Below are 26223 nucleotides of genomic sequence, written 5' to 3'. Positions count from 1 at the left end.
ATCTTTATCTCTTGTTTCCATTCATGCTGTATTTCTATTTCTACTTTGCACGGAGCATTGGAACAAAAACAATTTCCCCCCGGGGATTAATAAAAGTATTCTGAATCTGAATCTGAATCTGAATTCTGAATTCTGAATCCCTCAATGTTGGGAGTGAGACCAAAAAACAAACTTGATACGCAAGGTCAGATTATATTTTTTTAGCCATTGAGCTCTTTAGCAGAAACGTTTCCTGATGGTTTGTGTTATTGTTCACTGGCGCACAGTAAGCTGTTCTTTCAACATTGGATTGGGTTGTTAATGTGCTAACTAACCTCATGAAGGTCTTCCAGTTTCCCATTTTGAATGACGAATACAGACAACCACTTTCTCCTGGTGTGGAGAGTTATTTCCTCTCATGCAGGTGCAGAACATCTTTCTTTGCGGTGTGTTCATGTGCAACTTTTTGGCTGAGACAGCGACGTGAGGCAACGCAGCACGGGGCCTTCCTTACTGCTAGTTCTGTGAAGTTGGTTTGGCGTGTCAGGGCCTTTAGGTTAAAAGAGAGGTGGTTAAGATTAGGGGAAGGCTAATGGTAAGGGCAACATCTTGTTTCTTATAAGGTGAATCAGGTCTTCATGTACAATAAATTATAAAATGTGTTATTGCTAAATTTTGCCCTATTTGTTTATTACGCCATGTTGTAGCAGGGTTCAGATAACCATCGCGCTGTGTTTGTCTTGTACTAATGGCGGGCGTGGTCTGTAGGTGTGTGTAATGTAAGCTACACATGGAATGTGTCTGCAGCTATACATGTCTCCCAGACTCAGCAGCTTTATGGAGCATTTTAGCCTCTCTGTTGGGGTTGTATGGCCCACACTGTAAGTGTTTTTAGCAGTTTATTAGAGACAAATCTCTCATAAAGCCAATGTACACTACCTGCCCAGCACCAAACTGTAGTTAGCAATTAGTTAAGCTAGCTAGTGGAGGTAATTGGAAAAACTAGCAAAATAAAACCCCTATCATGCAAACATAAACTATGGAGCATTGTTCAGTCACACAAAGTTAACTGTCTACTAAAATCTGATGTCCCTCTTTCTTCTGTCCTTCAGCTCTCGGCGAAGGACTTGACAATTTTGTCCAGTGTCCCCCAGAGGCCCTCAGCTGGTCCCGCAGGAAATACCTTATCTTAGAGGAGATCCTCACCTACCAACCTCATATCCTGTGTCTGCAGGAAGTTGACCACTACTATGACACCCTCCAGCCAGTTCTGGCAGGCCTGGGTTACAGTAGCAACTTTTGCCCTAAACCCTGGTCACCGTGCCTGGATGTGGAGGGCAACAACGGCCCTGATGGCTGCGCTCTGTTCTTCGATCAGTCACGGTTCGAGCTCCAGGATAGCGTGAACATACGGCTCTCTGCAATGAGGATTCCAACCAATCAGGTGGGTAGAATCTGTGTGAAGCCACACTTGGACAAACACAAAAGCTATTCAAAAACATCTCTAACAGGCTGTTTTCTTGCAAAAGGTTGCCGTCGTGATGATGTTGCGTTGTCGGAGCACACAGAGATGCGTGTGTGTGGCAGTGACACACCTGAAGGCTCGTTCTGGGTGGGAGTGGCTCCGCAACGCCCAGGGCTCCGACCTCCTGCGACACCTCCAGAATCTGGTCCAGAAACACTCCAGTGATCCTGGGGCTGCCCCCAGCTCTGACATTCCTTTGCTAATATGTGGAGATTTCAACGCAATCCCAACTGAGGAGGTGTACCGACGTTTCAGCACATCACCTCTGGGTTTGGACTCAGCCTATAAGAAACTCAGTCCGGACGGTTTGACTGAACCACAATACACAACGTGGAAGATTCGGCCAACAGGAGAATGTTGTGCCACTCTGGACTACATCTGGTACAGTCAGGACACACTTAGAGTGGACGCAGTTTTGGACATGCCCACTGAGGAACAGATTGGGCCAAACAGGCTTCCATCCTTTGGCTATCCATCTGATCATCTCTCTCTGGTTTGTGACTTCAGCTTTAAGTAGGAGAAGTGAGAGGGAAATCCAGCGCAGAGGAACAGGTTGAGCTAAGAAGAGACGGAGTCGACATCGGCTCCTGGTTGGCTTCACTCAAGGAGAAGGCCTGCAGATGAGATGCCAAGAGATGGAAGCTAGCTTCTGACTGGATGGAAAAATCAGATAACTTATGATGAAGGTGCAGAGCAACAGCATCGTCTACCTCCCCAAAGTCTAACATTATGCGTGTGTTTCCTGCACAATGTTACTGATCTGTACCTTCATCTGTACTCAAACACAAACCGTACAGTCAAACTAATGAATGGATTGGAAACTTTTTTGTCTAAATATATACATATATATAAATATATGCAGGAATAAAGTGTTTTTGCTGCACATGTGTGGCTTATATTTGATGACTGCTGTTTCTGAAGTACAGTTTTATGCATAATTACTCTTTAATCTCTTTAACTACACTCTCGTTAGTTTGCTAATTACTTGGTGGTTTGGGAATTAAAGAGTTGTTCACATAAGTTACTAGGGATGCACAATAATATCGGCTCAGTATCAGCCAATAGCAGTTTTAAATGATCTATTTGAACTGGCCAACATGTTTTTTCTTATTTGCACAATGAATTCATATTACATACACTGAAAAGTGTTCTATTTCATGTCTCCATCTGCTGGTAGGCCATCGCAATAGGAGTATGCATGCATAATATGATATTTATTCCACTACAGAAGAGACTTGATCACAAAAATTAGGTGGGGGAAAAAATGGATCGGTTTTCAGCCAAATGAGTTGTTACCTATTAGCATATCAGATATCGGCAAAAAATCCAATACCATGCATCCCTACAAATTACCCAGCGGTTTCTAGCTGTATAGACATATTTTGGGGTTTTTTTAATCCAGGTTTTGAGATTTTAATAGTCTAGTAGAGGTGAGTGTATTGTGGCAGTACTGATTTCCCAGACTTCAGCAGGTTGGAAAGAAGTGTGAGAAGCAGTTCCTAACCACATAATAGAAAACAAAAATTCACTTGTAGAAACAAGTCTCACAAGAGCCTTTACAATAGAGAAGACTCCATAACAATAGTATTAAACAAATGCCTCTATAAAACAATAAATTAAATCACTATGTAAAGCCTGCGGGCATTAAGTGATTGTTTGGCAAGCTTAACTCTTCCACGAAAATACCATGAACAGCCCAGATGCAGGTGACTAAGTGTAAAGGGATTCTATAATATTACCTACACATAGGTTTTAAAATGCATAAAGTCACCTTCAGTATTGGATTCTTAAAAGAGCCTAGAGACTATTATTTCATTATTTCTGAAGGCACCCTGCTGCTGAATTGTTCAAATGCATTTTTTTAAATTCCACTCACCCTAGTAATGTGTTTTGTGATTTGGCTGAATTGACCCTTTAACCCTGTGAAACCTGGAGTGAGATCTCTTTACTTGTGCTGCTTTCAGATACCTTTTGCAAGTATTTAAACCTCTGAACCCTGAGTAAATTGGTGTGATTTCTGTCAAAAACATGGGAAAAAAGGCAATGAGCAACTCTGGTAAGAAATGTCACATGTTTTGCCACAAATTGCAAAAAATTATAGATTTAGAATTTTTTTTTTTTAATAACTAGACAGGGAAATATTATATTTAGAATTATTATTACATATTAAAAATTGTGGTTTAGAATAATCTTAATTTTTAAGCACTGTTTTTCACGTCATTTCCTTGTTCATTTTTTATTTTGTTTTTTTATTTACTTATTTTCTTGTTTCTAATTTTCTCACAAATTTCTTGCAATTTTTTTGGGTCATTTCTTCTTTTGTTGCTCATTGCCTTCTTCCCATGTTTTTGAACAAACTCATACAATTTTGCTCGGGTTTCAAAGGGTTATAGCTTACTTAAGCCACTCATACCACATACCAGGGTCCTCTAAATGCCTAATGAGTAAAAACTATTCAGTCATTTTCCATAACAGCTTATCCTGTTGGGGGTCGCAAGGGGTCTGACACTGGACAAGAGGCAGGGTACACCCTGGACATGTCAGATTACCACAGGGCTGACACATGGAGACAGACAACCATTCACGCTCACATTCACACCTACAGACAATTTAGAGTCACCAATTAACCTAACCTGCATGTGTCTGGACTGTGGGAGGAAGCCAGAGAACCCAAAGAAAACCCACACTGACATGGGGAGAACATGCAAATTCCACATAGAAAGGCTCCACCACCCAGGATTCGAACCATGAACCCTCTTGGCATAAGGCAAGTCAATGCTATATCCTTTTGCCAGGAGTTACATTGCACTTCGTTATCCTCTCAGGTACAGCTGACAGCTCAAATATTTGATTTAGTGTTAATCAACTGCTGTCTGAACACTGGTATTAATATGACAATCAAATCTGCAACAGTACCAACTGCTGTGACAGATATGCAACCAGACAGTTTGTAAATGTGCAATAATCATGTTTGTCCTCATGCTAGCGACACAGATTAAAAATTGCTGCTCATTACCTCTGAAAGTTGTCATCTGAAGAGGTGTATTTAATTGGACATACTGCGCCAATGCAAGGCTCCAAGACTGGCAGCAATGTTGTTGTTAAGATGGCTAGGTACTACTGTCCCTATATAGCATCAGATCATGGGCACTGATCATGTTCCTGTTTTCATTTACTGTCTAAGATTACAAAGTATGTGCTCAACTTCCACTACGTGACACAGAAACACACTAGTGTCAAAGGCTACTTTAGATTCAAGATGAACTTTAAAGTCCCACAGAGTGGAAACTTTGTCTTGGGCCCTACACCCATACTGCAGCCATACAAATACAACATAGTAAATAGACAAATCAATATTTTACCCAACGTAGCAACAGGAAAAACAAAAAGACAAATAAATAACATCATATGCTAAAAATACCTCTATAAAAATGCAAATCAGCAAATCATCATAATCCAATGCTAGATCTGGCTTTATCTGCCATTGTTTAAAAGCTTTATAGACAGAGGTATGGATGAACGTTTATATATCTGTTCAGTCTGCAACAAGGCACTCTGAATCTCCTACCAGGGGGCAGCAGTTCGTACTATGTATGCAGAACATGAGAGGAGTCATTGATGATCTTATTGGCTTGACTTAGAGTAGCCAGTTCAAAAATAGACTATCAATCCAAACAGTGTGTTTTTTAACTGCACAGAGAGGTTACCAAATCAAGCTGTGATACTGTACCTGATTAGGCTAAGACTACCTGATAAAAAATTATCATACATTTTTTAAACACCACCAACCCTCAGACGACGTAAGAAATGCAACCATTGTAATCTGCTGCAGAGACTGTCAGCTAGTGTTCCAGGGTAGTGAGTTGTCAAAAAAGACACCATGATATGGATTCCTTATCCGCTGCGAGGGTCATAAGGACAGAGGGATGTCGTATGCTGTAAAGCCCTGTGAGGCAAATTGTGATTTGTGATATTGGGCTTTATAAATAAAATTGATTGATTGATTGAATTGATTGATATTTATATGATTAGACCTGTGCCATGGACTGGTTGTGGATGACCACTTGCGTGTGGTCACCGACTGCCCTTGGGTCAAACACCATATCTCCTGTCTTGTCAACATTTAACACAAGGTGGTTGTCCTTACACCATTTCACAAACCTTTGAATCTCCAAGAAGTAGTCAGATAGGTTGCAGTTCTTTTTCAATAAAGCTAAGATTGCAGTGTCTTCTGAGAATTTAATGATTTGATTGTCGGGATAAAAACTGTGCTCATCAGTGTATAAAGTGAACAGGGCTTGTGAACTGACACAGCCCTAGGGGGCTCCCGTGCTCAAAGTTCAAGGTTCAGATAGAGATCCACTGACACTGACCTGCTATTTATGATTTGTAAAAAATGAATGATACCATTTAATATTAAGAGGGTGAACTTTAAAGTCATTCAGCCTCTTAATTAAAAGATGCAGCTGCAGCATATTAAAAGCCGAGCTAAATTCAACAAATAAAAGGCATGCATATGAGGTAGGTTCCTCTAAGTGCCTGTTAATGAAATGTGTCATGACCATGTCGGTGTCACCTGTACTTCTGTTACTCCAATAAGCAAACTGAAAGGGATCTAAAGAACAATTCATCTGTTTTCACAAGGTTGATCACAAGTTTTTCAAAACACTTCATTGCAAGTGAAGTGAAGTGCAACCGGACGGTAGTCCATATTCTCCTTACAGCTTGCTTTTTAGGGAACAGGAATAATAAAAAAGCTTTTCCAGATGGAGTGAACTGAGCGTGCATCTCTGGACTTATGGTAGATGGGGCATCAAGCGTCTGCCAACTCTTCACTCCAAGAGTTTAGGAGACACCTGGAGATACTGTCCGGTCCAGAGGCCTTCCTGGGGCAGATACGTAACAAAAAGGATTTTGTCCACAACTTTTGAAAACATTTCTGATAGGATTGTGCAACCCTATTTTTTTTTCAATCATCTGTGTTCATGAGCGTCTTTTCAGCTGCAGCACGCCTGAATATCACTCTGACTTATCTTTGTCTACCTTATCAGTGGAACAATACATTGTGTAACTAAACCAACTGAATAGCGGAACGTGCAAAGTAACCACAGAAACAGTGTGCATTCAATGCGTTTCTGATAGACTGAAAAAATGTAATCATATTTTAGAAGTAACCTAGGTAACAAGGCCACCCTCCCGGTTTCATTTTACATTTATAGGGTTGGATAAAATAACTCACACAAAACTTTATGGAAATAGTTGGAAGTAACTAAATCACATTACCGAGATGGCCAAATTAAGCTAAAACAAATCAACACACCCACTCACGCACACACACACAAAAGTAAAAACAAGAATAAATCCATAAAAACATGAAGAAAACGACAACAAACATCTTGTTTCAAATGTCTGTTTATATTTCAGTAAAATCTACTTTAATACACTTTGAAACAAGAGTACAACAAAATAGAATATAGTTCAAATGTTGAATATACAAACAGTTCAGTCTGAACACAAACATCTTTCTTTCTATCTTTCCTCTTGAGATAGAAATAAGAATGAAATGTAGGGGCAGGGCCAAAAAGGCAGTAAAAAATATGTATGCTGGCAAATTGACCCTCTGTTTTAAGTAAAGTGACCTAGGATCCAAAATTTGTTTTTGTTTTTTGCAACTATTTTGCATAAGTTTGTGGTTTCCAATGCTTTTCTTTTAATTATTAAAATAATAGTTTCAATGTGTTCTTCATCTGACTTTACATACATTCCTATTTGGATTATATTTTTCAAATCATGGCAGCATGCATCATCTCTGACTCACACTTCTGTATGTCAAAAACAAACAAAAAAAAAAAAAAAAAAAAAGATTTGAGAAAAAGCCAAGATTCCTTAGTCAAATAAGTCTGGTATTCAAACCTAAAGGTTTTCCTAGATGCTGGAGGACACACTGCAAGCAATCTGGCCACTGATCTACACCATGTGTCTGTTTGAATCTATAGGAGCATTTAACAGCCTGATAAGAGACAGAGGAACTAATAATAATACAAATATTACTTTACCTAGTTTCAATAATACTGTGCCTGGTACAAGGTATCAAAACACAAACAAATATCAGCTTACTGTTCAGACGGTACATGAAAAAAAGTCAAAATTAAAATCTAGGGCTGTTCTGTTAACTTTAGCTCCATAAACTGTATATAGTCGATATATTTATATATATGTACATACATGACCATTTTGTCTGATATCGTTCCTTCTTGGAGCTTATTCCAGCTCCACATTCTCCATCTTTCTCTCACACTTTCAGCACTCAGGTAGCACCACCCACACTTGATCTGCACAGTGATATAAGTATGAAAAAAAAAAAGAAGTTGCTGGTTTTCACATCTGTAGAAGCAAAATTATAAACAAATGGTCTCTACAAAAGCTTCATTACATCCCTCACTGTTTTTTTTTTGATAGTTCAAAATTTGGGTAATTATTTGCCTTGTTTTGTAGTGTTTCAGCATTTTTTGGGTTTTTTTTTTCTTTTTTTCAGGAATCGTTCCTTTTCCCCCAATTTGAGTCAGTGAGTACAGCGATCCTTTAACAAGGCATAAATTGTAGTGATCAAAGTTGGTCCCTTTACTTTTCCCAACAAGTCCCTTTGAAGTCTGTGTGTATTTCTACATTGCGGAGTAGTCTGCACTCCATACACGACACTCGGAGAGGTTTCAGTGTGGTTCTGAGGACCGGCTTCGATCAGTTAAGTTCGGGGTAGCAACAGGGAAGATGTGAAGACAGGTTCAGGACTAAAAACAGGCCTTCAGGAGTCTTTAAAGTCTCACAGACTGCTGCTGGTTATTACAAGAGTAAAAATGATGTCACACATGTACAAACTAACCCTCTCTGGAGGAGAAGGAAAAGATGGATACGGGTAGATGTGTGCATTTTAACACTCAGGCTCTTCAGTCTTTATTGTCACACCAGGTGTTTCCAGTTTGATAACCACCTCAGCGTCCACAGCCTCTGATTGGGCGTTCTGGATAGTTTTGGGGTTCACTTGGTTCTGCTGGACTGCAATCGGCAGTTGGGCCGGGACTCCTGCAGCCTTCAGCTTCTCCACTGTGACTCCTCCGGTTGCTGGTGTTCCTATCACCAGCTCGGAACCATTAATGATGCCGCTTATGATCCGAGGCTGTGCCGTCACTGTCTGATTGGCTGTTGATACCGTTACTACCCCCGCCCCACTACCTGACTGAGACACTACCAGAGTCTGTTGTTGCGTCTGCGTTGGCACAGTGAGTCTCATCACTTGCGTTCCTGGGGCGACGTTGACAGGTGCCAGGGCCCGGACCGTCAGGGGGCTCCCGAGGAGGCTGATGCCAGCTGGCGAGCCCCCAACGCTGGACTTGTTTGAGCCTGTGGAGGTCTGGAGCTGACACTGAGCTAGCTGGTGGGCCGGGATTGTGATGATCTTGGCCAGCTGGACGGTGATCTTGTCTCCGTTCTCTGCTGTGGCTGGGACCATGGTGGGGATGGTCTGGATCACAACCTACCCAGTAACACACATTAAAAAAGTCAAAGTTAACAAACCCAGACTACAAACCAGCAATGTTACATGTAAACAGTTTCCTTGTTTGATCTATAGGCCTGTACAGGAGTTCACCAAGTTCATCAAGTTAAATCTAAGACTAATGTTAAGACCTTTTTAAGTTCAATACTGGTTTCACAATCATACTAGCCTGGCATGGCCAGACCAATTCACAAAAATGGATTTAGTCGGAAACCTCTCATTTCTATTTAAACTTTCAAGGGAAGTTATTAGCAGCCATACAACCAATCAGCGCAATGAAACGTGGCATAGTGCTGAGTGACGGATAAATGGAAACAGATTGCAGCTGGCAAGGATGAGCTGTGATGGTGGAGCATAATTATGTCTGTGAATGACTGTTGCCATATTTGACATCAGAATTTGAAAATAGTACTTCAACGGGAAGTTCTACATCTGCTGCCGACATCTTTGTTGTTTTCCAGAAGTCAATGGCGCTCCTTTCTTCCCTGTTGATGCAGAGAAATATCAGGTTGCATGCAGACGTTTTCTGAACATGCTGGATTTGGAGTCCCTCTTCATGGGTTATTTAAAAATAGTGTTTGTGCGTTGAGTTGAGCAAGATGCAGGGGTGTAGTGCTGCTGGAGCATACAGAATGATGCCCCGCCAATTTTTTTTTTCTCCAAGTGAGGAAATATATACCATTCACATAATCTGGCTGAAATTCATGAACATTTTTTAAACACTAAGAGGTCTAATCTGTCATGGAAAATGGGTCATAACCATGGACCATGAAGTTCTGAACGGGAGAGGGAGGGAGAAAGACATCAAGAAAATTTCCGTTTGATGTAATGGTGTAGCCATATAAACATGTAGTATTTGGTAGGAATATTTCACTCAATGTTAACATACAGTAGCTTTATTATTGTTATTATTTATTGCTGTTTTCTGTATTTTTTGTACTTTTTTGCATGCCTAGTGTTTTTAAGTTTTTTAAGTTTTTAAATATTGACATCTTTAATCTGACTCTTTCCCTTGACTGCTGTAACACTGGAATTTCTCAATTATAGGATCAATAAAGGTGTATCTTATCTTATCTTATCTTATCTAGCTTAACTTCAGTGAAGAGCTGGAACATGCTGATACATAACGTGATACTGTCAGAGTGGGTTTTTTTGTGAACTTCAATGTAAAATGTAAAATCAGCAGTGATGGAACAAGTATTGACATCTTTTACTTGAGTAAAAATAGTGATACTACAGTTTAAAAATACTGTGTTACAAGTAACAATCCAGCATTCAATATTACTTTCAATTAAAGTACAAAAGTACAACTGTCAAAATAAAGTACCAAAAATGTGCAGGATGGCCCTCTTTATATTAATCTATATTATTGAATTATAAATATTGATGCGCTAGTGTGTTGATCACTAATGTTGCAGCTAGTAAAAGTGGAGCTCATTTTAAATACTTTATATATTGCTGACTGGCTTAACCATTTGTAATATAGGCTAAACTATGCAAATATAGATTACTGATAAAAAATACAAATAAATGTAGTGGAGTAAGAAGTATAGTCTTCTTCATATTTGCATCTGAGATGTAGTGCAGCAGAATTATGAAGTAACATAAAATGGAAATATTACTAAGTAGAGTAGTACCTCAAAATTGTATGTACAGTACTTGAGTAAATGTAATTAGTTACATTACACCACTGAAAATCAGGGTTTCAGTGTCTTTCACTGGTTGTGTTGTTTGATTTTTTGTAAAATGCAAAGGCGGCATAAAAGGGACTATCACAGCTGTGACAAATTGGCTAGTGACTGGAAACTGATTGACAGCCGACTGGCAGCCACAAGGCCGTCAACTGGGAGAGGAAATTCTAGGTGGCTGCATCAGTAGCTGCTGGAGTTAGTAGTACACCCTGCTGTGATGTGTAAAAGTGCTTGTCAGTGAGTGAGGTTCCACATGTACACACCTTCTGTTGTGAGCTGGCGTTACCAGCAGAAGTGTTTGTGAGGAGGGTGGTGTGGCTGGCTGCCCCTGTTGTTCCTGTTGGCTGCTGCACAGCAACAGTGGAGATCTTCTGACCCAGTGATGTTGTCATGACAACAGGCACCTGCATTGCCACCCGCACCGTCCTGTCAACAAGACATAAGACAGGACACAGAGTCAAAGGTCAATACTTACTGTTGGAAAAAAGATGCTGCCATTTACATTAGCACTGCTAACAGGAGAATAATTGGAGGTCCTCCTCTCTCTGCAGGAGTCTAACCTGGGCCCAGTGGCGGTAGGGATGATAGCTGTGTGAGACTGCTGGGTCTGACTCACATCCGATGCTCCTGAAACAGACACTATTCTTGGCACCCCCGTCACCATCGCTTGACCACCTCCTGCTACTGGCTTGCTGCCTGTAGCGACAGTAGTATGGACCACATTGGCCCTGTTTCCACCCCGTAGGATGTTGGGCTTCTTGGAGGCTGGCAACTCCGTCGCCTGCAGCAGCATATCTGATGGAGGTGGAACACGCTCATAGGATACAGTCTCAGAGCCAATCAGATCGTCAGGAGAGGGCATATCTGCCTTGTCGTCGTCGATGATGACAATGTTTTTGGGCATCTCTTTGAACTGGTAAACCAGCCGCTGGCCCTCTACCTTGGCAAGGATGCCGCGCTGATAGTAATATCTGAGGAAAAAGGATTAACAGAAGTTACAAAACACAAATATGAAACTAGAATTACCGTGTCGCGGTTGTTGGCCTCTGGAACTTGTCAACTTGCAGTTACAGTTTACATCCATGTCTGTGAAAAGAATGCTTCACACACATCTTCCCCCCGGCAGCACAGAAGATCTATACAATCGGCACTGTTTTTAAGATTAGAGTCACCAATTCAGTATCTGACCAAATGTCTCCCCTTCTGTTCCTGAGATATGATGTTGAGCAATGACTAGAAAAGTGTTCTTGCAGAACATTATAATGTCACAGTGAAGCTGACCCTTGACCTTTCAGCTATAAAATGTCATCACTTCTTCAAGTTATCCTGTCAGACATTTGTGTGACGTTTTGTCATAATTAGCAAATGAATGAATTCTTGAGTTATGGCCAAAAACATGCTTTGTGAGGTCACAGTGACCTTATAACAAATTAAGGTCAATCAAGTCAATTTTGAGACCAGGTGGACATTTGTGTCAAATTATATCTTGAGATATCACGTTCACAAGAATGAGCCAGACAAAATCAAAGTGACCTTGACCCTTCACCTATGACCACAAAAATCTAATCTGTTTATCGCTGAGTCGAGGTGGATGAATTTTTTTAGAAATCCCCTCAAAGCTTTCAAGATATCACATTTATTAGAACAGCCAAAGGGACCACCTGAAAACATAATGCCTCGGGCCACAGCTGTCACTGGCGTGGAGGCATACAGATAAACAGGAATCTCCCTCACACACACAGACTGCTTACCTAAGTGCTCGTCCCATGGTCTCGTAGTTCATGTCTGGCTTGTTTTTGTGTTTGCCCCACAGCTTGGACACAGCCTTTGAGTCCACCAGTTTAAAGATGCCCTTCTCCCTCTGGGTCCACTTTATGTACCTGGGACAGGTGTTCTTGTCCTGGAGGAGGTCCAACAGGAACTCCCACAGGTAGGTGGTGCTGCCTGCTGGAAAACAAGACAATTTTATGCACTGCTAAAACGCAACCGTATCAGAACTTTAAACATTATAATAGCAACAAATGTACATCTATGTCTACCATAGCCAGTAACATTAGCACTGTTAGGTACCTTTGCCTTCTCTTGGTTTCTTCTTGATGCCAAGGTCCAGTGATCCATTGGAAATAGCTGACTGATGAGTCTTTGGCTTCCGTCCAGCTATGACAAAGAAACATTTCCAACAGAACTTATTCATTTACTTTGATCAATGACTTGTAAGGTTGAATTTAGACCCAACAGTACAAGTCTACCACTAGATGGTGCTCTTAGATAAACTCAGTTACAGTCATTTCACAGTGGAAGTCAAGGTTGTGGTTTGAGGTTTGTGGCCTAACTTGCGATGTAAGGTTAATCACAGAGCTGCCAGATGTTTTCCTTTTAAAACGTTGTTTAAAACACAGTTCAGCCTGTTTCCCAAAGTTTAGATCCCCACACTGCACTATACTTACAGTGAGTCTACAACTGCATGAAAGTCTTGAACAATTTTGTATGCTTTTCCCCAGCTTTGGACTAGTGAGGGGGTCACTCTCCTGATGACAGCTGCTTACCTCTCCTCTTCCTGACAGGCTCTTGGCCTGGATCTGGTTCTTCAAGCAGTGTGACCATCTCCTCATCTTCTTCCTCGCAGCACTCCTCCGTCGAAATCTCCACCTCTGTCTCTGTAATCATGTCAGGCCGCATGGCCGCATGAAGGAAATCTGGCGTCACTATGCAAGGCGGGACAAATGATTCTGGAGGGAAGAATTAGAGAGGGAAGAATTAGAATTGTGCTTTAAAGCCGCATTTTGAAGTCTGAATAAGTCACTATCACATCAAGTTATTTTATACTTTTGGTCCTTTATACCTAGTGTAAAGGAAGAAGATTCTACATGGTTAGCTAATGCTTTAGAGCTCTGATTCTGTGCCCGAACCTGGCTAGGTCCAGTCCGATTCGCTGGTTTTGGGTCTGGCTAGGTTGTTATTTCTCATTATTCCTCCGGGCTTGAATCTCGCCAATTTACTTATGTTTTTTTTTTTCTCTTTTTGAAGCTGGCAGTTCTTATGCAAAGTGGCAGAAGTTTTAATGGACTGAATCAAGAGGGAAAGAGAGAAAAAAGGGGGGGACTGCAACTGAGAGAAGGAAAGTGACAGAACAGCGGAGCAACCAGGGGAGGGTGGAAGGATGAGAGACAGAGAGATGGACAAAAAAGAGCATTTGCCTTTGCCTCCCCAGCAGTGGGACAGATGTGGTAAATGTAAATAGCAACTAGCAGTGATAATTATCGATGTGCCACATTGCTATGGACCGCCGTGCACAAAACGACAGATTACTAATAAAAGAAAGAGGAGAAGTGGTACAACATAACAGCTTGGAGCTTTAAGAAATATTTAAGCTTGATACTTTATGCATGTTCATACTACAGAAAAAACAGCCCAAACACATCACACTCCACCATACAGATGAAAACAATCATGCTGAGCTACTTATACCTGTTCTGAGGTATTATTGGTTAGTGTGTGTTACCTGGGCTACGGTCTTCTTTGAGGCTGGAGGGGGAGTCCATGCGTAGCAGAGCCTCTGCGGCCTCAATGGTCTTGTCAGAGCAGTGAACACTCGTGCCATGAACAGAAGCCTCCACTGAAACACACACAGACACATATGTACACACAGAATCAATATGCAAATAATAAAAGAAAAATAAGTCACTGGAGTTGAACCCAGTGGAGCCTGTCTTACCAAAATACATGAGTTACACTTAATTAATTCCCACAGGGAAAACCAATGTGCTGCTCATGGACACTACAACACTATACCACCTTGCTTTCCCATGTCTACGCTAAAAAAACACTACATATTAATGGCCAACTTAAATATTATCCAATGGAAAAACAGTAAAATACTACTACCAACTGTTTGTCACCTCTCACACTATTAACAGAGTGCAACTCCAAAGCTATGTGGTGCCCCCTTGTGAAAAGACAAATTGCAAGAACGATATGGCAATTTCAGTAAAAAACAAAAACAAGAAAAACACACAGTATGACTTTATTGAGTACAACATTCACAGTGGGAAATGTCTCTATGATCTTGTCTCTGTTAAACCAGTGATCAGGACAGGTTTTACTCTGCACTTCACTGGATATTGTTTGAAGCTGCAATGTGCCAGGATTGGTTCAGGATACTAAAGATTGACATGAGGAATGTCAAATACAGCAAGAAACTGCACAAAAAGACACAACACTGTTTAAATAAAAGATGGGATTCAGCCTGAAGGAAATGGTATGCTGCCCCATGTGGGACCCTGAGAAGGAACCCAAGGCACCTGCTGTCGGTGTCAATCACTGGTGGGAATCACAGGATCCCGTTACACCCTGTGTTGTCCATGTTTGGCTATCTCACTGAGTCAACAGGCAGGCATAGGGGAGAAATGGGCTATCTTTAGATTGTCCCATCCATTCAATCCCTCTCAGAAACACACAGGACATGCTGCTAGACATCACAGCAGAGACTGTATAGCTTCATGAGCTGCCCTTGAAACCAGGCAGCAGTGCTGTAATAAGACCACCAAAAGGTGTGAGGTCAGAGAGCTGCAGCTTGGCTTGACCTACATAGCCACATATAAACACGTTGGACACTTCTAGTCTGTGCAAAACGTTAAGATTTTCTTTCCTCATTTATAAAATAAAAAAAGGACAAGCATTAAGAATTGTGTACTGTATATGTACTACATGTGGGTAGCATATATAAAAGTATTCATATATTTTCACAAGTTGGAAAAATGTCCATTATGAATCTATCCTACTGTGTTACGGCGCCAAGAATAGCAGCAAGTTCGACAAAAAGTAGTGCTGCTTCTGATGACTTCCGTGTTTACAGTTCTCATCCTTTCCCTCCAGTTCTCTTCGAGGAAGCTCTCAAGTCCTCCTGTCACTCAACAACCGCCTCGCCTCCTATTGGCTCATTCTCCAATAACAGCCCGCCCTCGGTTAAATCTGGTTGGACCGCTGCTGGCATTAGAATCCAGCGCGCGCGCTGTTTCGACTAACGGTGAAGTCAATCAACAATACGACACGCCCTCTCCATACACAATGCTTCCGCCATCGAAACGGGACTAAATACTTTGAAATTTGGAAACTGAGGTGGAAACGACGCGTTGTTTTCACAAAACATAGTTCATCAACAGAAAGTGTTAAAACGCCAGTGAATTTACACAGAAAGTAAATGTGCAGGTCAGTGCAGTCGAGGGCTGAAGCCTCACTGGAAACAACTACAGGGAAGAAAGCGAGTGCGCTAGGCCATCCCACGCTTTAGTCAGCGGCTGCACAACACCATAACGGAAACCATCACACAAATATATCACAAGCTCCGACACTGGAAATGTGTAAAATATGCCCACCACATGTAAAATCCATAAAAACACAATTGTATGGTCATTACTTTTTGGATCCAATGGACTGTTATTCAGGACTTGCGTGTGAGGACTGTTACTGCACATAATTCCTTCAAACGGAAGAAACTTAAGATAGCCACAGTTCAATACTACAGCATACGTCAGTAACAGTAATACCAGAGGTGATATCTGACGATGCGTACCTAATATATGCTAGTAAAAATAAACCCACATGTCCTTCCGACTCAGACAGCGTGGCAAATACGTAGGAAAGACAACATCTTTACACTTCCTGGTTGTGCAGAGCCGATCTGCAAACCGTTATTCTAACTCACACTGCGATGGGAAAAATCTGCTCCAACATGCAAAACACACTTCGTGCAGATACCGATCTATCTGTGCAGACTGGCAGGCCCTGCGAAGGTTTTTCACCTCTTAAACCGGGTCCGGTAAATCGTGTAGCAACGCCATGCAGGTTGCGTCCAAGGTGATCACTTCCTGGTTGCCCTCCATTACTTCACCACACTACTGAGCGGACTGAGGCGCAGGAGTCGAGGTTAAATACACAACCCGTGCGTTGAGCTTAGTTCCTGGATCGAGGTTGTAAGTTCAGAAAGGTACGTTACCGGCTCTGATGAGTAGATCGAGGTTTGCGTGCCCCTCATGCTGCGAAGTCGCCATGTTTTCCCCTTGCTGCAGATTCACATTGACTTTTCACTGAATTGTATAGGAAGCTACTACCTCAGATCACTCCGCCGCTAATGGGAAATCTCCTCGAATTCAACGAGACACACTACGGCGGCAAAAAGGTATCACTCCGCAGCAGAACACAGGAAATCCTTCCTTCGCCCTCCCTCACTTGCGTAGTGACTACGTCAGATAAAGACGTACTGCGATAACAGTTTTTCAATAACCCCACTGAACAAAAAAAACTAATTTTTACAAAGTTGTTTGCACAACGAATTGACATGTTAGAATAATGCACTTCAACGGAGCACCTAACCGACTTCAGTTCAAAACAATGAACACCACGTTTCAGTGACTGAGATTGCATACATAAGTTGCTCTGTTTAAACTACAGACATCACAGCATACGTTTTCGTTGTTGTTGTCTTTAAACTGATGTAACTAGGGTTTTAACTAGGTACAAGCCAAATGCAATCAAACAAAAATAATTGATCAATCTATCACAGTGTAGGTCATTCCATAATTAAAATGGCTTCTTTTGCAAGTCTTTATTGCCTGAGAGAAATTAACCGAACTGTGAATTAAAGGAACACCATCAAAATGACATTTGTAAATCAATTAATCATGGTGCGTTACCTTGAATTCATCAGGGAAAAGTGTTCTTTTTCTCACATCTGCCATGGAAAATGGCAAACAGATTGATTTATTGATTGATTGGGGACCATGTCTAATGACAGCAAAACTATATTAAAACACCCGTTTACAAACTCGCACACAACTTGTACAGTATAATCCAAGTCTCATCAATACTTCACAATACATGCTTTTTCCCAAAAAAAAAAAAAGTACGTAGTAGTATGACTGGATAAATGAGACTTGAGCTCCTTTATCACTGCACAATAAACCCACTAACACCCACTAACATCAGGTTTTTGTATGTAATGGGAAAGGGGACATTCCCATTACATCGACATTTACATCCGGGTCAAGTGACTCTGCAGTGGTCACAGGTATTTATCTGCTCCAGCTCTGATTGGCAGGGATGGTAATAATAAAATACCCAGGTGAACGTGCTATTTTTAGCTCCTTTATTGGCAAGATGCAATGATGCAACGCCACCACAAAATACTGTCCATTGCCCAAGAAGCACTCAAACATTGTTCCAAATGAGTCGGCACTGAGTTTGAAAGACACTGAATAAGTAGGAGATGTATAAAAAGAAGCATAAGGTTTTCACAGGCCTTCATGCTGCTTTCTAGTGTTCACTAACCTGTTTTCCGGCCTGTTCGTGACAGAGATTGTGACACACCAGAAAAAAAAAAAAACAGACAGGCATACTGCTGCAGAGCCATGAACATGTCTCAAGTCCACTAGCAATGGGAAAGGAGTCTATCACCTATTTTTAGCAGTTTTTCACACACACATATATAAACTCATTTTGGTGGAAAAGGGGTACTGGATTATACTACACAAGTTGTGTGAGAGTTTGTAAACGGATGTCTTGATATAGTTTTTGTTTGCTGTTTTCTGTGGAGGCATTTTGTATTCCTTTAAAACATTATTGGTCAACCCTAACTAAATAACTGCTATAGTGCAAATAATCATTACATTTTTAAAGAACAGCCTTTAGGTTTGCTATCTCCCTTATTCCTGAGGGCACTACTGTAGAAATGATTATGGGCGCAACTTCCAGTGAGATAGCAAAAGTAGCAGTAAGCTAATTAGTCCCATAGACTGTCTGTGATTCGTCCCAGTGGCTACCCTAGTAATTTGCCTTCAGTTTAGTAAATACTGATTTATTTTTTAACAAATATTTAACTAATGTTAACTTAGCATTTTCTAAAATGTCTTTGCGGAGCTCTGGTACCTGTTGCACTGTCCGTGTCTGTAGCAACTAACGACCAGTCTAAGCTAAATGTTGTCTTCAGCAACTGTGTGTTAAACATTTAACCAGAACAAAAAGGGATTGTTCCTGTTGCCAAAGGTACCATTGATATGAGAAATAAAACCACACGAGTTTCACGAAACATAGCGAAAATGTCAGAAATCAAGAAATCAGAATTTGCAGAAGAAAATGCACATAGATTGACAGGTCCGTCACTTAACGTCAGTGCATGATATCCCTGTTTTTCCCCGTCTGACTTAATTCTCAACCTACAGTAGAAAATTGCTTGTTATAAAATAAACTCCGCAACATACCTTGAAATATGTATTTAGTGATCAGGGCTGAGAATGTCGGTAACGCAGACAAGCGGAGGATTAGCTGGGAAACATCACATGTATTCACTTTACATGGAGCTACTATTAATACTGAATTATGTTAAATGTTTGCCAAATGTGTTAGTATCTCTTGAGAAGTCACCAGAAACCAGAAATCTTTATATCTTTATAAGGAGCAGATGTTTACCTTAAGCTAGTTCGGGCCATGTTAAAGTTAACAATATTTTAACGGAGTAAGGCAAGCTAATTGCAAGTGTGCTCGGTTGAAAAGGAAAAACAATGCTTTGAGCTGGCTGTCAGAGATGGCAGGTATGATCACATAATCCCGTTTCAAGCTTTAACAGGTGTTGTGTTCCACGTTTTATTTCCCAATCGCTCTTGGAAAGAAGAATAGAGTACTGTAAACAAACTGTTACCACTGAAAAAAGCCAGTTTCGGTTAAACGCCGCAAGGTATCATGGGGGCTAGGCAAAAAGGTGGATAACTTTGTGTGAAATATGATTTAAGGTCTGAGGAAATATTAGTGTGTTTTCTAAACTTAATCATAAATGTTACAAGTAAACTCTTAAGGTTTAGTTGACAACTACAGTATACAGAATGTTTATGTACTGATGAGCTTCACATGCAGTTAGCACTTGTATAGTGGAAATGCTTTCTGAGAAAGTGTGGTATCTACATCTACAGCTTTTTGTTTCAATCCGCACATCTGTTCTCTTTTTAGGTTTCATTGTCCTTTTGTCACAATGAGATGAAGCAGACACAGTGCAATAAATTACACACAAAAAATAGTGTTAAAAATAAAATTATACATATATAATAAAATTATATAGATAGGCAGACAGATACAGACAGACAGATTATGGGAAATGGTGTTTAGAGACGTAATTTGGGACAGTGTGAATAAATGCAGCTTTTATGATAATATAGTCTCAGACTTTAATTCTCTTTCATACTGATGAACACTGCACTGGACTGGACACCAATCATCATTACTACAGGATTAACAAATGGTTAAACTATCCATACTGGATACCTTCGCTATTCATGAAATAGTTACTGTCCAAAAAATACCCACAAGGTGGCAGTGTTTGAACACAGAGGAAAGTAAACCCTCACAGCCTGCATCATCAGATTCTGGCTGCTCAATCATATGACAAATTTGCTTCATTTCAGCCCATCCACAACAAACAAAAGCAGCATTTTGTAAGCCTGAATTTATGAAACTTATGTATGGATCTTGGATTTAGATTCATGCCAACTCGCAACATTTTCATTACATGCTGTAACCTCTTTAATATACCCAAGACATTTGGAAAACTGTACTACAGACTATAGATACACCCCACAAAAACAGAATTTTAAAGATGTCTAAGTCCAGCTGCGTTCAATTCAATTGCCTTGAGATAACTATGACCTGGATAAATGAGAATATTCACAGGCATATTTTAAAGATGATGTTAGAAAGTGTAGGCCTGAGTGGCTTTTGACTTGCTTGAGTCAGTACTAGGAGGCAGCCAGGGCAAAATCAACTGCTTGTTTTAACTGATTTGCCACTCTGACTGAGAGCTCTGGCCGTGGCAACAGCTGAAAATATGTAAATACAATATCTTTACAACTGTGTGAATGTGAACATGGCATGGCTCTTCAGGGTTAGCTAGGCCTCCAAACCCAATTCCAAAAAGTTGAGACACTGCAAAACTTCTATAAAAACAGAATCCAATCATTTGCAAATCTTTCTGACCTACATTCAATTGAATACAGTGCAAAGACAAGATATTTAATGTTCAAACTGATAAACTTTGTTTTGTGTGAATATACAATCATTCTGAATGTAATGCCTGTAACACATTTTTAAAAAGTTAGGACAGGGGAATTTTTATCACTGTATCACATCACATTTTCTTTTAACACTGCCAAAGTGTTGGGAAACTGGGAACACTAATTGCTGAAAGTGACATTCTTTCCCATTCTTGCTTGATATATGACTTCAGTCGCTCAACAGTCCAGGGTCTTCATTGTCAATTTTTTTTCAATTCATAATGCTCCACACATATTCAATGGGAGACAGGTCTGGACTGCAGGCAGCCAGTCTAGTACCTGCACTCTTTTACTACGAAGCCATGTTGTTGTAACACATGTAGAATGTGTCTCATTGTCTTGCTGGATTTAGCAGGGAAATCCCTGAAAAAGATGTCGTCTGGATGGCAGCATATGTTGCACCAAAACCTGTATGTAGCTTTCAGCATTGATGGTGCCTTCACAGATGTGAGAGTTACCCATGATGCCATGGGCACTAACATACCCCCCATACCATCACAGATGCTGGCTTTGAACTTTGAGCTGGTAGCACACTTTTCCACTTTGTGTCAGTCCATCTCAGATGAGCTCGGGTCCAGATAAGTCAGTGGTGTTTTTGGATGTTGTTGATATATGGCTTTCGCTTTACATGGTAGAGTCTTAACTTGCATTTGTAGATGCAGCGATGAAATGTGTTTACTGACAGTGGTTTTCCAAAGCGTTCCTGAGCCCATGCAGTAATATCCTTTTCTGCTCAAAAAATAAGGGAACACTGAATTGTCACAGTATAACACCTAGTCAGTTAAACTTCAGGGATATCAATCCGTCCATTTAGGAAACACAAGTGATTGTGAATCAATTACACTTGCTTTAGGGCAAATGAAAGTGCCGACATGTGCAATGGAGAGGAAAAAGCAAGACAACCCCCAAAAAGGGAATGGTTTTGCATGTGGTGACCACAGACAGCTGCTCTCTCCTTATCCTTCCTGACTGATTCTTCTCTGGTTTTGTGTTCTGTTGGGTCATTGTCATTACTGGTAGCATGAGGTGGTACCTGCAGCCCAATCAGGCTACACAGGTAGAGAGATACCAGGAGACCGGCCATTACATGAGGAGAGCTGGACAGGGCCATAGAAAGGCATCAAGCCAGCAGCAGGTATATGCTCCTTTGTGTGAGAAGGAACAGAGGGAGCACTGCCAGAACCCTACAAAATGACCACCAGCAGGCTACTGGTGTCCATGTTTCTGACCAAACTGCCAGAAACAGACTCCATGAGTGGGACTTGTGCTCACAGCCCAGCACCGTGCAGCTTGATAGGCATTCGCCACAAGAGAATACCAGAATTGGTATTCCTGTTCTCTACAGTGCAGACAGAGTACCATGCTAAGATCCAGTACGTAAGGACCGACTTGATGGCTGACCTGTAGAAGCTCACCAGCAGCTGTTTTGGGAGTCGTGCCATCTTCAAGCACCTCAGGAAGTAAAGCCTCTGGTGTCCTTTCTTGACCGTCACCGTGGTTTTGACGGTCCAGGTTAGATCAGGCTGATGTTGACTCCGAGGTACTTGAAGTTCTGCATGACCTCCCCTTCCTCGCCATTGATGTTAATGGGGCAATGGGTGAAGGACTTCTGACTCCTCCTGAAATCCATGATCATCTTCATCGTCTTTGCTGCGTTGAGGATCAAGTTGTTTTCCCGGCTCCAGTTCACCAGGTTCTCAACCTCTGTCCTCTAGGCAGCCTCGTCGTTTGACGTGATCCTGCCTAGCACGATGTCATACCATCTGCAAACTTTATGATGGTGTTGGCCTCATGGGTGGGTTTGCAGTCGAGTGTGTAAAGGGAGAAGAGGAAGGGGCTCAACACCTTGCTGTTCTATAGGCCTCTGCGTCACCTGAGTGGAAAGCAGCATCCCGGGCCCTCAGCAGACTAATCACAGCACAGTTCATCCATGGCTTATGGTTGGGGAGTGTCTGTACTGTCGTCCATGTGGTGACACTGTCCATGCAGAAGGAGATGTAATCCAATACAGATGTGGTGTAAGTGTTGAGGTCTATCTAGTTGCTATGGGTAGCAGTCTGTTTAAAAATGTCCCTGTCAGTTTCCTCAAAGCAGTTCTGTAGCCTATCCATAGACCCTTTTCCACCGCAGGACCTTTTCTCATTTACCCAGGATTCTGAAAAACCTTGGCGTGTTTCCACTGAAATTACCCGGGTAAAAAACTTTCCCTTAACCCCAAACTTTCCCTGAAAAAAGTACCTAGTAGGGTGTAGGACTTTTCAAATTACCCGGAATTCTTGAGGGGCGGGGCTGTTTGCTAAAGAACACTGCGTTCCGCACTTCCGTGTCAGTGTGTCTGCTGCTGCAAACTTTATTTCATTTCTACAAGCTTCACTGCGTTTGTGTTTTGGGTACCGAAACCCGGTACTAAGTTAGCCCCGGGACTAAATTGTCAAAGACTGTAGTATTGATAAGCACTAACGGTATTGGTTCTCCTCTGCGCTCTGTGCCGGCGCTGATCTCCTCCACATACACACACATCCACACACACACACACACACACACACACACACACCGATGCGCCACGGTAACCGGTGAACAGCCGAGCGGCCGCGGTGGAAACAAAGTGAAGATAACTCGACAATGACTCCAGTTGACGGCAGCTACACTCGTTACTGTAAGTGACATTAACCCTTAGGGAGTAAGAAGCCAATACTTTATCAATACATGTGTTCAGCAGCATGAACATGTAAACATGTAGACAGCGATATTCAATATGCTCCTTCCACAGTCTCTCATCCACCGTCACTAACGTTATGTCTTACACAAGGACACAGCACGCTAGTTCAGCTGATAGCCAATTGTTACTAATAAGCTCAAATGACAGCTGTCTGTATGTAGACTAACTTAGTTTGACCCTTATCTTAAAATACTTTTAAACTTAGCTGCTGGCTGAGACAAACAGCCCCTGCTCTCTACACCAGCATGTAACTAGCCAAGCTAGGGGAGCCAAATACAGGGCACACGCCAAATCATCTACATCATCACGCTAATTTGAATAAATTTTCCGGAACTTTATGGTGCGGTTGAAACGCAAACCACACAAATTACCAGGAATTCTTTTACCCAGGTAAATAAATTCCTGGTAATAAAAGTTCCTGGAAATGTTGGTGGAAAAGGGACTCATGGCTCCCTCTAGCCAGACCATGATGGTGCGAACTGTAGGCTTTGTCCTTGCAATGAGGGGTGTGTATGTGGGGGGTTAGGTGCAGACTGATGTGGTCAGACCGACTGAGGTGGGGGGAGGGGGATGCTCTGTAACCCTTCGCAATGTTACAGTAGACCTGGTCCAAAATATTATTCCTTCTAGACCGGAAATCAATAAACTGATAAAAACTCGGCATCACAGTCTTCAGATTAGCGTGATTTAAGTCCCCTGCTATTATAAACGCGCCATCTGGGTGACTGTTTTTTGAGTCACATTATCAGTTGCTGTGATAAAATTCATGCAAGTTGGATCAGCCTGTGATTTCAATTTTTACTCTGATTTTCGATGTGATTTTGAATCCAGCCCTCAGTGCGTTGATTATTTTGGTTTCCACTGACTGTTGTTACATCATTTTGTGCTCAAATTTGTTCAACAAATTATACAATGTACATCAGTAAAGATTTTCATGTGTATTTTTAATGCAGGGCCACCTGAGAGGTCGAAGGTCATTTTCCAAACAGGTGTTTTTGGAGAATTCCACAACTTTCCGAGTCTTTTGTTGCTCCTATCCGGGGTCCAAAACTAACACTCGCCACTCGCCAATTACGGGTAGATTTTGTCTCTGGCTGGTAAATTTTTAAGACCACTCGCCACTCTGGTGAGTTATTTTTTTACCAGCGAAAAATGCATTTTTTGTTACTGGAGAACGATGCTGGTATCGGCTGGTTTCCTGGCAGAGTAATGTGTATTTCAGGCAGAGACGATCTTTGGTCACGTAAGTGCGTCAGTCATGAAGTTAACACAGCGCGCCGAGGTGGATAGCTGTTGTTAGGCTCGTTGGTGAGGCGTAGCTGTGAGGCTAGCGGAGCGTTAGCCGCAGCATGACCGGAGGGAAATACAGCCAGTTAGCCTCTGCTAGCTTCCCAGCTAGCCCCGGCTCTCCGTTTGGATCCAACCAGAGCACCGAGCCCCGGTTTGTTATTCAGGTTAATGTGGGAAGAAGCAGCGGGTTTGTTGGGCAGCTGAGTGAAACTGAGTGAAGTGGAGCCTGCGGAGGAAACACCGGGACGGTCTGGATGTAATAGTCCGTGGAGGTGCTGTGGTGCTCGGCTGTACAGATAGGAAACCCCTCGGCTGACAGGATGTATCACTCTCTCACTCCGCTACTTTGTTAAGGGGAAATTTCGGTTTATTTCAACCCGTCTCCTATCGTCCTAAATTTGTTTCAAGTCACTAATGACATTTGTTTCAAGTCACTAATGACATAGAAATAATAGTTAGCATGTTAGCCGTTAGCCTAGATACAGTCGTAGCGCCAGACCTGTTAAAACTTAATTGAACGGGCATCCTTTCAAGTGCAAAGTTAGTCCACTAAACAAGCTTTTTCTCCACAAAGACCGCCTCATATCGTTAGGATAAATGTCAGAGAACATATAGAAAACCACATGTAAACGTGTTGTCTTACCTTACCGGTGTGGTGCCGTCTTTGTCGTTTACCATTTAGCTAAGGCTGCAACCGGTCCCATTCCTTGCAACAGAGGTATTCCTCTTCTGTGGGCACTGGGGTACAGCATTCACAGGTAACGTCACCACCGATCTCCAGAGCTACAGTTGCAATCAAATTTATTCAACTCCCATTGCATATTAGGCTTATTGGCAAAATATACAATTTCTCAGCTGTTTGCAATAAACAAATTACACAAGAACNTGTGGGCACTGGGGTACAGCATTCACAGGTAACGTTACACCACCGATCTCCAGAGCTACAGTTGCAATCAAATTTATTCAACTCCTATTGCATATTAGGCTTATTGGCAAAATATACAATTTCTCAGCTGTTTGCAATAAACAAATTACACAAGAACTGTTTAAGTAGTTCAATGAAACTCATATTACAAGGGTTTTGATCCAAATTCAACACAAAATGCTACTTTTAATGACTACTGCAGTCTCAAAATTATTCAACCCCTTCATGACATAATGATAATGACATGATATGATGACATGATAATGATCCCAAGCATACCTCAAAGTCCACCAAGGCTTGGTTTCAGAAGAAGAAATGGAAGATTCTAGAGTGGCCGTCACAGTCGCCTGACTTGAACCCCATAGAAAATCTCTGGTGGGATTTGAAGAAGGCGGTTGCAAAACGCACACCCAAGAATATTACTGAACTGGAGGCCATTGCCCATGAG

At 41.6% G+C, this 26223-nt stretch overlaps 2 protein-coding genes and 1 long non-coding RNA gene across 11 annotated transcripts in view; 2 read left to right on the top strand and 1 right to left on the bottom strand.

Annotated features, from left to right (window-relative positions):
• The window catches only part of LOC126390139 (nocturnin-like), a 27312-nt gene extending 24905 nt beyond the window's left edge, over positions 1 to 2407 (top strand). For both annotated transcript variants that reach the window (XM_050044297.1, XM_050044296.1), the window contains 2 exons: positions 1092 to 1423; positions 1509 to 2407. In XM_050044297.1, coding sequence (XP_049900254.1) covers positions 1092 to 1423; positions 1509 to 2021 — 845 coding nt within the window. In that variant the 3' untranslated portion in view covers positions 2022 to 2407. The remainder of the gene's footprint in view (positions 1 to 1091; positions 1424 to 1508) is intronic.
• LOC126390157 (uncharacterized) overlaps positions 1 to 26223 on the top strand; it is a 698278-nt gene that overhangs the window by 606133 nt on the left and 65922 nt on the right. The gene's annotated exons all lie outside the window — the stretch shown is intronic.
• Positions 7336 to 26223, bottom strand: part of elf2b (E74-like factor 2b (ets domain transcription factor)) — a 35132-nt gene continuing 16244 nt past the window's right edge. For 4 of the 8 annotated variants that reach the window (XM_050044261.1, XM_050044258.1, XM_050044259.1 and 1 more), the window contains exons 4-10: positions 14250 to 14363; positions 13294 to 13476; positions 12818 to 12904; positions 12499 to 12694; positions 11308 to 11718; positions 11011 to 11173; positions 7336 to 9035 (exon numbers count right to left, since the gene is read on the bottom strand). In XM_050044261.1, coding sequence (XP_049900218.1) covers positions 8433 to 9035; positions 11011 to 11173; positions 11308 to 11718; positions 12499 to 12694; positions 12818 to 12904; positions 13294 to 13476; positions 14250 to 14363 — 1757 coding nt within the window. In that variant the 3' untranslated portion in view covers positions 7336 to 8432. Of the gene's footprint in view, positions 9036 to 11010; positions 11174 to 11307; positions 11719 to 12498; positions 12695 to 12817; positions 12905 to 13293; positions 13477 to 14249; positions 14364 to 16548; positions 16706 to 16742; positions 16900 to 26223 lie in introns of those variants that run through there. The other 4 variants (XM_050044263.1, XM_050044264.1, XM_050044265.1 and 1 more) reach the window with 4 other exon arrangements.

This window comes from Epinephelus moara, chromosome 5 (genome assembly GCF_006386435.1).
Source record: "Epinephelus moara isolate mb chromosome 5, YSFRI_EMoa_1.0, whole genome shotgun sequence".
NCBI classification, from domain to species: domain Eukaryota; kingdom Metazoa; phylum Chordata; class Actinopteri; order Perciformes; family Serranidae; genus Epinephelus; species Epinephelus moara.
Note: the sequence above shows the minus strand (reverse complement) of the source record. Positions and strands in the feature narration are given on the sequence as shown.